This window comes from Canis lupus, chromosome 35 (assembly GCF_011100685.1).
Source record: "Canis lupus familiaris isolate Mischka breed German Shepherd chromosome 35, alternate assembly UU_Cfam_GSD_1.0, whole genome shotgun sequence".
Taxonomy (NCBI): domain Eukaryota; kingdom Metazoa; phylum Chordata; class Mammalia; order Carnivora; family Canidae; genus Canis; species Canis lupus.
Window position 1 is genome coordinate 25,506,630 of NC_049256.1, and position 12,917 is coordinate 25,519,546.

Sequence of the window (12,917 nt, forward strand, 5' to 3'; positions counted from 1 at the left end):
GTGCCTCCGCTTCCGGCTCGAGTTCTCTCCCCGCGCCCGCTTTCGACATGTCTGAAACCGCGCCCGCCGCGCCCGCCGCCCCGGCCCCCGCGGAGAAGACGCCGGTGAAGAAGAAGGCCCGCAAGTCCGCCGGCGCAGCCAAGCGCAAGGCGTCCGGGCCCCCGGTGTCCGAGCTCATCACCAAGGCCGTGGCCGCGTCCAAGGAGCGCAGCGGCGTGTCCCTGGCCGCGCTCAAGAAGGCGCTGGCGGCCGCCGGCTACGACGTGGAGAAGAACAACAGCCGCATCAAGCTGGGCCTCAAGAGCCTGGTGAGCAAGGGGACCCTGGTGCAGACCAAGGGCACCGGCGCCTCGGGCTCCTTCAAGCTCAACAAGAAGGCGGCCTCGGGGGAGGCCAAGCCCAAGGCAAAGAAGGCGGGCGCGGCCAAGCCCAAGCGGGCGGCGGGGACGGCCAAGAAGCCCAAGAAGGCGGGGGGGGCCGGCACCCCCAAGAAGAGCGCTAAGAAGACCCCCAAGAAGGCGAAGAAGCCCGCCGCAGCCGCAGGAGCCAAAAAGGCCAAAAGCCCCAAGAAGGCGAAGGCGGCCAAGCCCAAGAAGGCGCCTAAGAGCCCTGCGAAGGCCAAAGCTGTGAAACCCAAGGCGGCCAAGCCAAAGACCGCCAAGCCCAAGGCAGCCAAGCCAAAGAAGGCAGCCGCTAAGAAGAAATAAGTTTCTTCGGCCAACTACTTAGCTCCATACAACCCAAAGGCTCTTTTCAGAGCCACCCCCAGACCTCAGTAAAAGAGCTGTTGCACTGTGCGTGCGCAGGGGGCGTGACGGGAAGGACGCCGCGACAGCGAATGGGCGGGACTTGGGCGAAAGGACGGGATTCTCGTAGCGACGCCAGTCACGCACACAATCCTTTAGCAACTTTCAGGTTCCGGGGTTTAATGGTGCATAAAACTGAGCAGATAATGCGGTCTCCCCAATCATCCTCTGCCTCCTAAAAATGGGGACACTGCTACGGGGCGATGGGAACAAATTGGAGGGACCCTTTTTTTTCTAATTTTTTACAAACTAGCAACACCACATTCCCTTAAAGACTAACAATTACGCACGTCCTGCTATTCTAAGTCGATTAGGCTAGCTGGCAAGGAATATAATGTACTTGTGAGTATAATTACACTTGCTCAGAACTCCGCATCTAGGACGTCCGCATGGCCACCAGGTGTCCCCCGTGCAAGCCTCAGACTCAACGCAGGAAACTCTACTAGCCAGCAGAGAGCAATCTATATCAAAATTCCCAAAGCTAACCTATTAGCAAAACTTCACTAGCTCTCACTGAAACAAGCGCAATTGCTTTAGAGGCTTATTTATAGTAGCTTTCGGCACCCTACTCTGAACCTTCTGATTGGAAGGAAGCAAAGAAACGAGGCAGCCAATGACAAGCTAGATTTGCAAGTATCTTTTACAATTCGCATTTGTGACGACACAGTAAAATTAATCCAATCACAAGCGAAATGTGACTAACCACATTTGAATACCGCATCTATAAATAAACGAGGCTTTGGGACTTTACCCAAGTTTTAGGTACAGTGTTCTAACTAAACGCTACGATGCCAGAACCCGCCAAGTCCGCGCCGGCCCCGAAGAAGGGCTCCAAGAAGGCGGTGACCAAGGCGCAGAAGAAGGACGGCAAGAAGCGCAAGCGCAGCCGCAAGGAGAGCTACTCGGTGTACGTGTACAAGGTGCTGAAGCAGGTGCACCCCGACACGGGCATCTCGTCCAAGGCCATGGGCATCATGAACTCGTTCGTCAACGACATCTTCGAGCGCATCGCGGGCGAGGCGTCGCGCCTGGCGCATTACAACAAGCGCTCGACCATCACGTCCAGGGAGATCCAGACGGCCGTGCGCCTGCTGCTGCCCGGGGAGCTGGCCAAGCACGCCGTGTCCGAGGGCACCAAGGCCGTCACCAAGTACACCAGCTCCAAGTAAACGTGCCAAGTAAGCGTCTCCTTCCCAAACCCAAAGGCTCTTTTCAGAGCCACGCATGCTTTCAACAAATGAGCTATAATGCTTTCTAAAAACTATTCTCAAATGCACCCTAATCAAGTTTACTCTAAGATCGATACATCGCTACAGGCTCTATAATTTTCTCTTAGGATTGCGTAGCAAGGATGCCACATTTCCCGGTCGATAGCCATACCCATCATAAATTGAGCGCTCGCTATGCCCAAAACCGGTTCTGTACAACCATTATTCCTTAGTTTCGCAACACTAAACCTCAATTTTAAATGAAAATGCCACTTCAAGTGTACAGCTCTCCTTCCTGTGCGCAGGCTCCAAATTCATCGTGACATTCAAGGACTTGGGTAAGAACGGTTTCCCCAGAGCACAAAGCATGCTGTAAAAACTTTGTTTTGCTCAGAGCTTTTCTTTTCCTTTTCAGCATATAGATATGCAATAATGAAAACAAGCTTAAGACAGCATGAGTTTTCATGGAAATCTTACACAGGCTTTGCTGGCTTGCTAGCTTTGCAATAGCGCCCATTTCTGCTGGTGGGGGAGGTAGGGTGGGGATCAGAGAGGAGGAGTCTTGTGCTGTATCCTAAAGGCGCAGACAGACAGGAAAGGGAACCTGTCCTGACTTGGAAGGGCTTTCAAATCCTGTCAGCTACTATAGCTTCTCTCCTACAAAGTCCTATTGCATTGCCGGTCTTCTTCCAGCATCCTTAGCTGGGAAGACCCCAGGGTCACAAGAGAGAAGCCCACTACTCAATCCCATAAAGTGTCTGACTGGAGAGGCAAAAGTTACCCCAGGACTGAGGCCCCCTTTCCTCCCCTGGCCCCTTGCCCCGTGTCCCTGAGAGGCGAGGACTGAGAGGAGATAGAAAGGGAAAGAAAGCCCTTCCCGGGAGGATGTGGCTTCTGCTGCACAAGGTCAGATGGCATAAAGGGTTTCTGCTGCTGCTGGGAATGGATTATTGTGGGGAAAAGAAATCTGGGGGGAAAAGCTGGGGAGCTGGGAGGAACTGGCCAGGGGGTAAGCAGTCAACAGTTGAGAGTTCCCCCAAGAAAACGGATGAGATTATCTTTCCAGGTGTAGCTGACACACTCACCGGTTCCATCCTCAGGGTAGAAGGATGAACTAGAAATGAGCACACGACCAGATAGCACATGGGCACCCCCACACACCCACTCGCCCAGAAGATGGCAACAGTGTGTGCTCACCCTCCGTGCTGAGCAAGGTAGATTGTGCCACCCACAATTCCGACCACCACTCACTTGCTTCTGGCACTGACATCACAGGGATTCAGAACACCCGGGCTGAGGATTAACTCCGAGATCTCCCAAGCTGGCTTTGTACCCCTGAGCACCCGCTCAAGGCAAATACAAATCCTCTCTGAAGGAATAAGCTTCATTTTTGGTCTCAGCAAATCCTCCACACAGAAGATAGCAAAGAAAATGAAAGAGCAGCTTCACAACCAAAATCAACACAGGATTCAACAAGACAATGTAACCAACAAGAAGAGAAGCACACAGTGGAAACAAAAGGAGTAAAAAGAAAATGAACTGATACAAACTTCAAGTTGCTAACTTGAATATCTTTAAAAAGGAAAAGGAAAACACTAAGTGAAATATGCTGAGGGATTAAGAATACAAAGAATTTACCAAAAAGAGTCGAAAGAACCAAATATGACTTCCAGAAATGAAGGTGTGGATATACACGTTAATATACATTAATCATATGAAAATTAAAATTAAAGGCTTGCTAAACGGACCAAAAAAATCAATAGGCTCCAGATGAAGAATTTTCATGAATTCTGTAAGCAGACCTTATTTATCCAAAATGCAGGGAGAGAAATGTAAAAGTGAGTTTAAGAGATCTGGAATTAGTAGTAAAATTGTCTGCCATGTATCTAATCATGGCACCACAAGAACAACCAGAGAGATTGATGCTGGTGTGAGCTTCCAATGATCATGGCTGAGAATTTTTCAGAGTTAATGGATTACTCATGTACCTCAAAATCAATAAAATAGGGTAAAACTCATACACCAAAACGGACGTCACTCTGTCACACTGTGAACCAAACCCCATAAATTCTCCCAACAAACGTAAAGCTAGTTTTCTAATCTGTTCTGCTAGATGGCAATAGACTGAAGCACTGTTATAAATTCCTGAGAGTGGGAGGATAATTGACAAATAGATTATTTACATGCACTTGATATCTATCTGATTACCAAATTTTGCAAAACCTAATCAATATGTGATGATTTAATGGACTGTTACATATAGTACTATCATTAGCAGACCAGAAACTTTGATATTTTTTCCAATAACTATTTCTGTAACTATTTTTATCATGGTATTGTGTTAGTTAATGTCACACGCTATATGCCATGTTAGGGCATCACCGTCATTTTCTTCCTTTTCACTAAAGTGGCTTTAGTAGTTCCTGACTTGTTAAAAACCTGTTTGCTTGCATGCATGGATATGTATATAATCTGTGTGTGTTGGTTAGTTTCCTTCTAAATATATTTTTAAAGGTTTATTATGAATGATGTGTGAATTTTCGGTATTTGATGAAATCAAGGGCTTTTCCTCCTCTAGCCTGCTACAATAAATTATGAGTAGATTCCCTAATGCTACCCTATACTTGTATTCCAAGGCCAAATCTTCTTTGGTCATTTTCTATTAGTATCTTAAATACTGGCTGCGCACATTTTAGATTTCCGGGGGATTTTTCCTCCTCTCTACACACATAAAATCATTCTGTGATTTTCCCTTTTCGGTTACCTGTATCAGATTTGGTCAATAAGACTATGGTAACTTTGAACGCTTAATTGTGAGCCTCTCCTCCATCTGCTGCTAGGTAACAAACTACCCCAAAACTCAACAGCTTAAATCAATGAACATTTATTATTTATTTTTTGTGGGGGGCGGGGAGGGATCAGGAACCTAGAAGTGATTTCCTGGGAGGTTCTGGCCAGGATCTCTCATGAGGCTGAAGTCAAGATGCAAACACGCACAGCAGTCACCTGAAGCTTAACTGTGGGTTCCCTTCCAAGGTGGCTCACTCCCATGCCACCCAAGTTCCTGTGGGCTCTCAGCAGGAGGACCTCCAATTCTAGCCACATAGACCTGTCAGGACGGCTAACTGGCTCTCTTCCACAAAGACAAATCATAGAGAGAAGGGAGGAGGAATTTGTCACAGAGTCTCTATGACCTAGTTTCAAATGTCACACGCTGTCACTTCTACCACTTTCTATTAATTAGAAACAAGTCACTTAAAAAATGGCGTATACTCAGAAGGGCAACTAGGCTCTACCTTTCAAGGGAAAGATAGCACATTTGTGAACATACTGCGAAACCAACACATCGTCTTCTTTATGCTTTAAATACTTGATTGTATAAAAGTATTTGTGCTTTAGACAGTAGACAGAAGTCAACTGTATAATCACTTGGACCTAATACTTTTCTAAGTGGTAGCTCTTTAAGAATTCCAGGAAATTGGGGGCATCTGGATTGCTCAGTTAAGCGACTGCCTTCAGCTCAGGTCATGATCCCAGGGTCCTGGGATGGAGCCCTGCATTGGGCTGCCTGCTCAGTGGGGGAGTCTGCTTCTCCCTCGGCCACTTCCCACTGCTGGTGCTCTCTCTGTCTCTGGTAAATAAATAAGTAAAATCTTAAAAAAAAAAAAAAAAAGGATTCCAGGAAATTAGACCATAATTGACCACTATCCATAAACACAAAATCCACTGAAACTCCCACATGATGCCCAGGTCGACTTTTCCCTAAGATTGTAAGGGACCAAACAGTGTCTCTGCATTACATATAGCAGCACATTGCAGGTACTTAGAGAAAATATTGAATGAATTCATCTGAAAACTCCTAAACAGCCATCTGTACAACAAGACTCTGGTTCATGAGGGTTATAAGAATGTCCAACAAAACTAATGGGTGTGGAGAAAACAAGTTAAAAGAGAAAACAAAATAAAAAGATAAAACCCCAGAAAATACTTTAACTTATGAAAATATAAGAAATTAACAATCTGGAAGGACCAATTAATAAATTTTGCAATTGGACAAGTTAAAGCTACATTAATAGACTTCAAAGGCAAAATTTGAGTTAATGATTGAGTCAGACTTAAAAATGACCTACAATGCTTCAAGTGTAAAGTAACAGATTAGGAGGTAGCAGAGGGACATGAAAGAAGAAACTAAAAGCATAGTTTAGTCATGAAGGCTTATAAGGAGACCCTTGACATGTGTCAAAATTCCCTACTAAATTGTACCATGGCAATCATTCCAAGTATTTCTTATAAATCCAGAGATAGTCATGGAAGATCTTTGGGCATTAGAGATACAAAGAGAGATGAGGTTGTTCTTGTCCTTCTGGAGCGCTCAGGTTTGTAGGCGATCAAGGAAACCCACAGCTCATTGCTTGCTTCTTATTTATTTATTTTAATAATCATTTACTCACACCTAAAATGTTTATCACTCTTTAGAAATCTGATGGCCGGTTTATGGCAACTACAGAACTCATTAATTGATGCAAAATATTCATCCAAATATTTTAGTCATATTTAGAATAGAGTATACTAATATCTTTGTGCTATAGTCCGAAGTCAAGGTATAGTCCCATAAGATTGCCCTCATGTCTGACATCAGCTGCAAACTTGATGGGTTTACCAAAACCATCCTCAGATTTAGTTATTCTTTAGATGATTCACAGAATTCACTAAAAGTTATTATACTCAAAGTTGGGGATTATTATAACAAAAGAATAGGTTAAGCCAAAGTAAGAAGCAGAAGAGCAGGGTCTCTGAGGGTTCCTAACTCGGAGCTTCTGTAGTCCTTGCCCTTTGGGGGAATAGGGAGAGTTACTGCCTCCCTGCAACACAACAATATTTTAACAACACAATACACATTGCCAACCAAGGGGCTTCATCACATACACATGGTTTACTGTCCACGTGGCTGATCTCTTACTCTGCAGTCCCTCTGGAGGTAGTCCAGACACCACACGGCCCAAAGCCCCCAACATAAAGGACATTATGTACAGTGTCCTGAACAGCCCAAGGCCTCTTTGTAAACAAAGGTATTCTTATCCTGCAGGACATTCCAAGGGCCTACACATCACCTCTCAGCAAAGGGCAAAGGCCACACCTCCCTTCGCTTAATATTAGCTCTTTACTATGCACATCGTCTTAAGAAAAACTATGTTTTTACAGTTTTGATCAGATATCTGTCATTGACCAGAACTTGAATTCTCCAACTATTTGCCTTTTGATGGTTCTGTCAAATAGTTTGGATTATTCAGGTCGAGTGTGAACTCAAAAGTTATAAGGAGATTTCTTACGGAAGGCTATTTTTTGTACTTTGTTCAGATGAACAACTTCAGCTGTCTCCCGCCTGATTTATACTCCCAGTGGTCCTCCAAGCCCTGGCGCTGGAAGGAAGACTGAGGAGCGGTGGAGATCACCCAGGGGATGCCCACAGTTCTCAAGTTTCGTTTTGGTGTCGTGGACATGCAGTGCTGCACAGAACAGAAGGCTCCCTTTGCTTTACATGAACAGCAGCATTTGAATGGCTTTTCCTTCCATAACCATGACCTTTGCTACCATGGATAGGGACTGGGAATTGTGGAAGAAGTGAAGGACTAAAGTTTTAGAATTTTGTCTAAAAGTTTAACCATGAAGGTTAGGCTGTATTTCATAGTACAATACAATAACAAGTATCACAGCCAAATTACGACGATTTTTTAAGGAGAAACATGGAGCATAGGGAAAGAAGGTGAGAGATATTGAGAGGGACTCAGAAAAAGAATGGAAGCAGCAAATGGCTAAAGAGCCTGAAGACCGAAGAGAAGCCACAGAGCACACTAGCCAGAGAGAGCAGAAAGGGAAAAGAGGGAGATGAGGGGATAGACCTTGTCATCTTTTGGGCACTTCACCTGGGCATAGCACCTGTTACATATTGAAATACTCCCCACGTTTCGTGGGTCTTGGGGCGAGTGGATGGGTTACAATGTTACCATGTCTGGGAGGTACTCTCTGACCTGCAAAAGTAAAATGGCACCCTTCTATCTCCTTCATAACTTGCTCTGTTTATTCTTCTTCATTACACTTAGCACTAACTGACATGAATCTGTGTATTATTTGTTTCCTCTTCCCATTCTCCAGACTGTAAGCTCCACTGGGTTGGGTTAGGTTTCTTTTTGCAGCTGACCTCCAAATGCCCAAAGCTGTTCTGCCCATACAGTAGGCTGTCAATGCACATCAATCTATAACAATAAGGAGAGAGGCCAGAGCTGAGTTATTGCAATGGTCCCATTGATTTAGTGACTCAGCGTTTTGATACTTATTTCCACATCTGTACAGCAACAATAATAATTCTAGGAAGTAGTGTACTTTGAAGGATTAAATGAGATATGTCATGTAAAGGTTTAACAACACTGATGGACATTTAGTAAGCAACAATCGCTAGCAAATCCATTTTCTTTAGTCACTGAATTAAAAGGACAATTGGAGTAGCCAATTCTTCTCAGAAGAAAAACTAACAAGAAAACAGGAGCCTTTGGACGACTAGAATCCCACCTCAAGAACTATATTTGGGGGATTTGGAAGAAAGATAATATTATTCAAGAATATCTCGACTAAGCATGGTTTGACTCATTAACTGTTTGTGCTAACAATGACTAAAACATAAACGTAACACGGGAGTAAAGATATCTCATAGCACATTATACAAACACATTAAAAGAACTCTCTTCCTTGTATAAGAAATATTAATACTGATGGCAAAATGGGACTGAAGAAGAACCCTTTTTTCTTCTTCTGACATAGGAGAGGTATGAATGCAGAGAAGAAATGAATGCAAACCATAACTGAAAATGTGGATGACCTCATGGAATTTATGAAGTATGAAAGTCTGATCTGCCTGAGAATAATTAGTGTGTATATCCCGCTCAAATCTAACCTGTCCTGGTTTGCTGTACACTGGTTCATTAGAGCGAGAGCATTACCTCAGTAAGAGCCTACATCAGGTGTCTTAGCATTTTCATTGTAGTTTTTGCTCTAATTATAAAAGCAGAATTTACTTCTGTTACAGGCCCAGTGACTGGGAATTCATTATTTACCACGGACTACCTTTGCTGGGAAGTCTAAATGAGTGCAAAACGTCTGTAAATGAAAAGGGAGGACTCATAAAATCTGGAGAAATGGAATTCTGCATTGATTGTAGATAACAATCCTTCGAGATCTCGCCTTTCCAGACATACAATTTGTTTTTCACTTTATGGCCTGGCATGGATGTCTGAGTGGGTAAGACCTAAGCACTGGTTTGGCTTTGGTGACGATCTTGAAGGTCAACAGCTTGGTTGAGCTCAGCTGACATTTGAGGGGTCACCTCCAGCATCTGAATTAAGGGAATCACAATACTTGGAAGCAGTCTCAAACTTCAGCGTGCACCAAAATCACCTGCACTGTTTTTGTAAAACAGATGGCTGGGCCCACTTCACAGATCCTGATTCCCTGGATCTCTAGCAGGATCCCATTATTTGCATTTCCATGTTATCCAAGTGCTGCTGCGATGCTCCGGGTGCAGGACTCACACCACAGACCTGTGCTTTCAACCAGAAGAGGGGATTTCCTCGCAATACTAATACGAAACAGCCACACAACAATCACACTCCCCTTTCAACGGGAACTGGAAAGTCCTAAGAAGTGGCAGCGGCCGTCCTCCGCCCCCTGCGTCCACTCGGGAGTGGAAATGACCCCCAGGCCCGACAAGCCCCGCCCCCACGTCCCCGGGCTCCTAGCCACGCCCCCACGCCGGCTCCCTCAGCGGCCCCTCCTTCCACGCCGTCCACGCTGCCCTCTCATTGGTCCGCTTCCGCGCACACGGCCCGCCCAGTGCCCCAAGGAGCCTCCAGTTCCGCGTGCGCCACGCTACGTTCTTCCGGGTCTCCCCCTCCCCCGCCCCCGTGGGGTCGCGCGTCGCCTCCGCCTTGGCGGTTTCCCGCGGCGCCCCCTGCTGGAGCCGGCCTCGCACAGCTGCCTCTGGACCTTCGCAGCAACGCTGGGCGGTGCGCAGAGAAGGACGCAGAGCCGAGCAGTGTGCAGCCTGAGCAGCGGGACCGCGGTGTCCCTCGGTGGCCTCCTGTGCGGCTGCGTGAGCTGGCCCTGCTCCTCGTCTGCAGTGGCCGAGGGACCCTCACGGAGCATGCGCAGGGCAGCTGGCTTTCACAGCCCCAAGGACTGTCCCAAATTTATAGGACCCTTCCTGCAAATATTCGAGTATTAGTTTCTTTCATGATAGTCATTCTCATCCATGTATCTAGAACTGCTTTTACTTGGCAAGCATGTGAGAAGATTTTTTTTCTTTTCTATCTTAGAAAAGTCCCTTCTATTACAGTTTAGCTAAATGATGATGAGTTCAGTATATGTGAAACTGTTTTTTTGGGTATCTATTGTTATTTTTCTGAAGCCAGAGTTGAAGTTTGAAATTATTAAATGTATACCTTGTAATAAATCAGATATTTGTATGCGTTAGGTGCAGGAATCACAGATGAAGTATGTTCATTGTTTGTTCAGTCTTCTATAACCGTAAGCGTTTTCCTTGGGTATATGAGATTCCAAGAGTACCATGCTGAAAACTGGCCTACAGTTAAAAACATGAAGTTCTAATTCTGGCAGTTCCCGCCATACATAGTGGCTGTGTGGTCAGGTGCATCAAGACCCTGAATGTTGCATCTTACCAGGGGATTTTTATTTTGTCATTAGGGAGTATAGTTCTTTCTCATGACCGGAAGTTCTGTCATTAGTTTTAAAAATGGGCCTTGTTCTGAATGTCCCTTGCTTCTTACCTACATTATTGCATTTTTACTTCGTTAAACTTTAAGTATAATTTCAATATCTGAAATTATTTGTCTGAGGGACAGGAGGTGATCTCTTTATTTGGAAGCCTAACTTGTCACAGTGTGGTTTCTTCCTCCATTAGGTCACATTAATTTGAGTTTATATTTGTACACCCAGACTGCTCGGAGAGGGCTTGGTGTTTAACATGCGCTCAGCAAATAATACGTGAATACTTAGATAGATGATCGATAGATAAATAGGTAGGTAGGTGGATGGATGGATAGATAGATGGATGGATGGATAGATAGGTAGGTAGATAGATGATAGATACATAGATGATAGATAGATAGATAGATAGATAGATAGATAGATAGATAGATAGATAGTAAATAATGCATACCTACCTAGACAACTTGGGTTAAAGATGCTTCCTTCCTGGAAAAGGTTTAAGTTTGAGTCCCTGAGACACTAGAGGGCGCCCACCACTCCTTAATTTCAGGTAACTTCCTCTGAAAGTCTAGACTCTAGGCCTTTGGAGAAATCCTTATGGTAAAATTCCTCTGCCTTTCTCCACAGTGCCACTTCTGAGACAAACAGGTTTCCTTCTTAGAAATCTTTGATAGATATTGTTTCCTCAAGCCCAAGCTTTCTCAAGAGCCGTGGCCCCATGCTAGCTGTCTCCAGTTCAGTTGAAAAGCCTAGAATCCTCTTTTTCCGAAGAGGCTGGCATTAATTGACAAAGTGCAGAATCTGATCATGGTATTTGCCCCCAGGGAACCCAATCAGCTGTGTTTATGAGGCTTCAGCTCCTAGATGTGTATTGTTCTTGGAGATTTGGGGAGTTTTCCTTGGTTTCTTCTTCTCTGGGCCATGATGTGTTACAGTGTTTTTGCAGTTTATCTAGTCCTTAGCTATTTTGCTTCAGGGTGGCTTTCCAGAATATTTTCTTGTCCACACTGGAACCAAAAGTCCTTACAGTGTACCTCTCTATCGAATACTTTGAGCCTTCAAATTTGTTTAATATTATTATTGCTGTACTTGCTGTCTCTTGGTAACATTTTCCAGGCATATTTTCCCCCATCCTTATTTTTTCTTTATTAGTATTTTACAAATCCATGCATGATTTGTTTTCAGACTCAAGAGGAGCACGTTTTTATGCATTTTGTATCATACATACTTTCTTGGTTTATAGAAAAATATAAGCAGCATAAAAAGATAAAATATTGTGCACATTCCAGAACTCTAATGTTGGGGAGGAAGAATTTCTCTGCAATTCAAGGTCCTTTTAGCTGGACTAAGAATCAATTTGATATGGGAAGATGAAGACTTGAAAATCAAATTTAATACTGTCTGTATGGGGAAGCCACATAGATATGGGAATTTCAAAGACAGGCAAAATAAGGTATATTTGTTGTTCTGAACGAAGGAGACAGGGCAGGGGTCTGGGTCTTCATAGAGAGGGAAGGTAATTCACAGAGGGATAAGAAGAGCAGATGTTTGGTAATTAGATGTTTGCCCTACCGTACAAATGGGTCACTCAGAGGAATGCCTGGGTGGCTCAGTGGTTGAGCGTCGGCCTTCAGCTCAGATCCTGATCTCAGGGTCCTGGGATCAAGTCCTTCATCAGTCTCCCCAGAGGGAGCCTGCTTCTGCCTATGTCTCTGCCTCTCTCTCTCTCTCTCTCTCTCTCTCTCTGTGTCTCTCGTGAATAAATAAATAATCTTTTAAAAAATGAAAAATGAGTCACTCAGATAAAATTTATCTCTGTTAATAACTCTTTTTCTAGGAAAGACCACCAATTTAGAATCTTCTGTTTGGTTAAGAGAGGGACAAAAGTTCTTCTGAGACTGTGGGGTATCAAGTGCCTTTAACTCAAAATAATCGACATGCCAAAGTGGCACATTTGGAGTGGAATGGTCGTGACTGTTTTTCAGTTTCCCCATCTAAAAATTCCTTGGGAGTTTTACATATTAAAAGTTGAGCTGGTAGGTTGTTTCATCTCATTGATCTAGTCTCCTAGTCCTGACAATGGGGCAGTTTAGTCAAACTCATTTCAGGAGGCAGTGATCCAGTT

The 12,917-nt window shown here is 44.5% G+C and overlaps 2 protein-coding genes across 6 annotated transcripts; both read left to right on the forward strand.

The window, feature by feature from the left end:
- H1-4 (H1.4 linker histone, cluster member) lies at nucleotides 1-764 on the forward strand. The gene has a single exon (XM_038584337.1). It carries the CDS (start codon nucleotides 48-50, stop codon nucleotides 705-707), a length of 660 nt encoding a protein of 219 aa, XP_038440265.1. The 5' UTR covers nucleotides 1-47; the 3' UTR covers nucleotides 708-764.
- A 731-nt stretch (nucleotides 765-1,495) lies between these two features.
- On the forward strand, nucleotides 1,496-11,866 carry LOC119867690 (histone H2B type 1-C/E/F/G/I). Of its 5 annotated transcripts, XM_038584364.1 has the most exons (3): nucleotides 1,496-1,984; nucleotides 2,320-2,352; nucleotides 7,373-8,079. In XM_038584364.1, exon 1 carries the CDS (start codon nucleotides 1,595-1,597, stop codon nucleotides 1,973-1,975), a length of 381 nt encoding a protein of 126 aa, XP_038440292.1. In that variant the 5' UTR covers nucleotides 1,496-1,594; the 3' UTR covers nucleotides 1,976-1,984; nucleotides 2,320-2,352; nucleotides 7,373-8,079. The 5 variants fall into 5 exon arrangements, with proteins under 5 accessions (XP_038440292.1, XP_038440294.1, XP_038440293.1 ...); XM_038584366.1 differs by lacking the exons at nucleotides 2,320-2,352; nucleotides 7,373-8,079 and adding an exon at nucleotides 9,096-11,866; XM_038584365.1 differs by lacking the exons at nucleotides 2,320-2,352; nucleotides 7,373-8,079 and adding an exon at nucleotides 3,081-4,540.
- The last annotated feature ends 1,051 nt before the right edge of the window (nucleotides 11,867-12,917 follow it).

Excerpts from the sequence above, each read along its gene's own strand:
- H1-4 (XM_038584337.1), top strand. The coding sequence starts at position 48 with ATGTCTGAAACCGCGCCCGCCGCGCCCGCCGCCCCGGCCCCCGCGGAG.
- LOC119867690 (XM_038584366.1), top strand. The coding sequence starts at position 1,595 with ATGCCAGAACCCGCCAAGTCCGCGCCGGCCCCGAAGAAGGGCTCCAAG.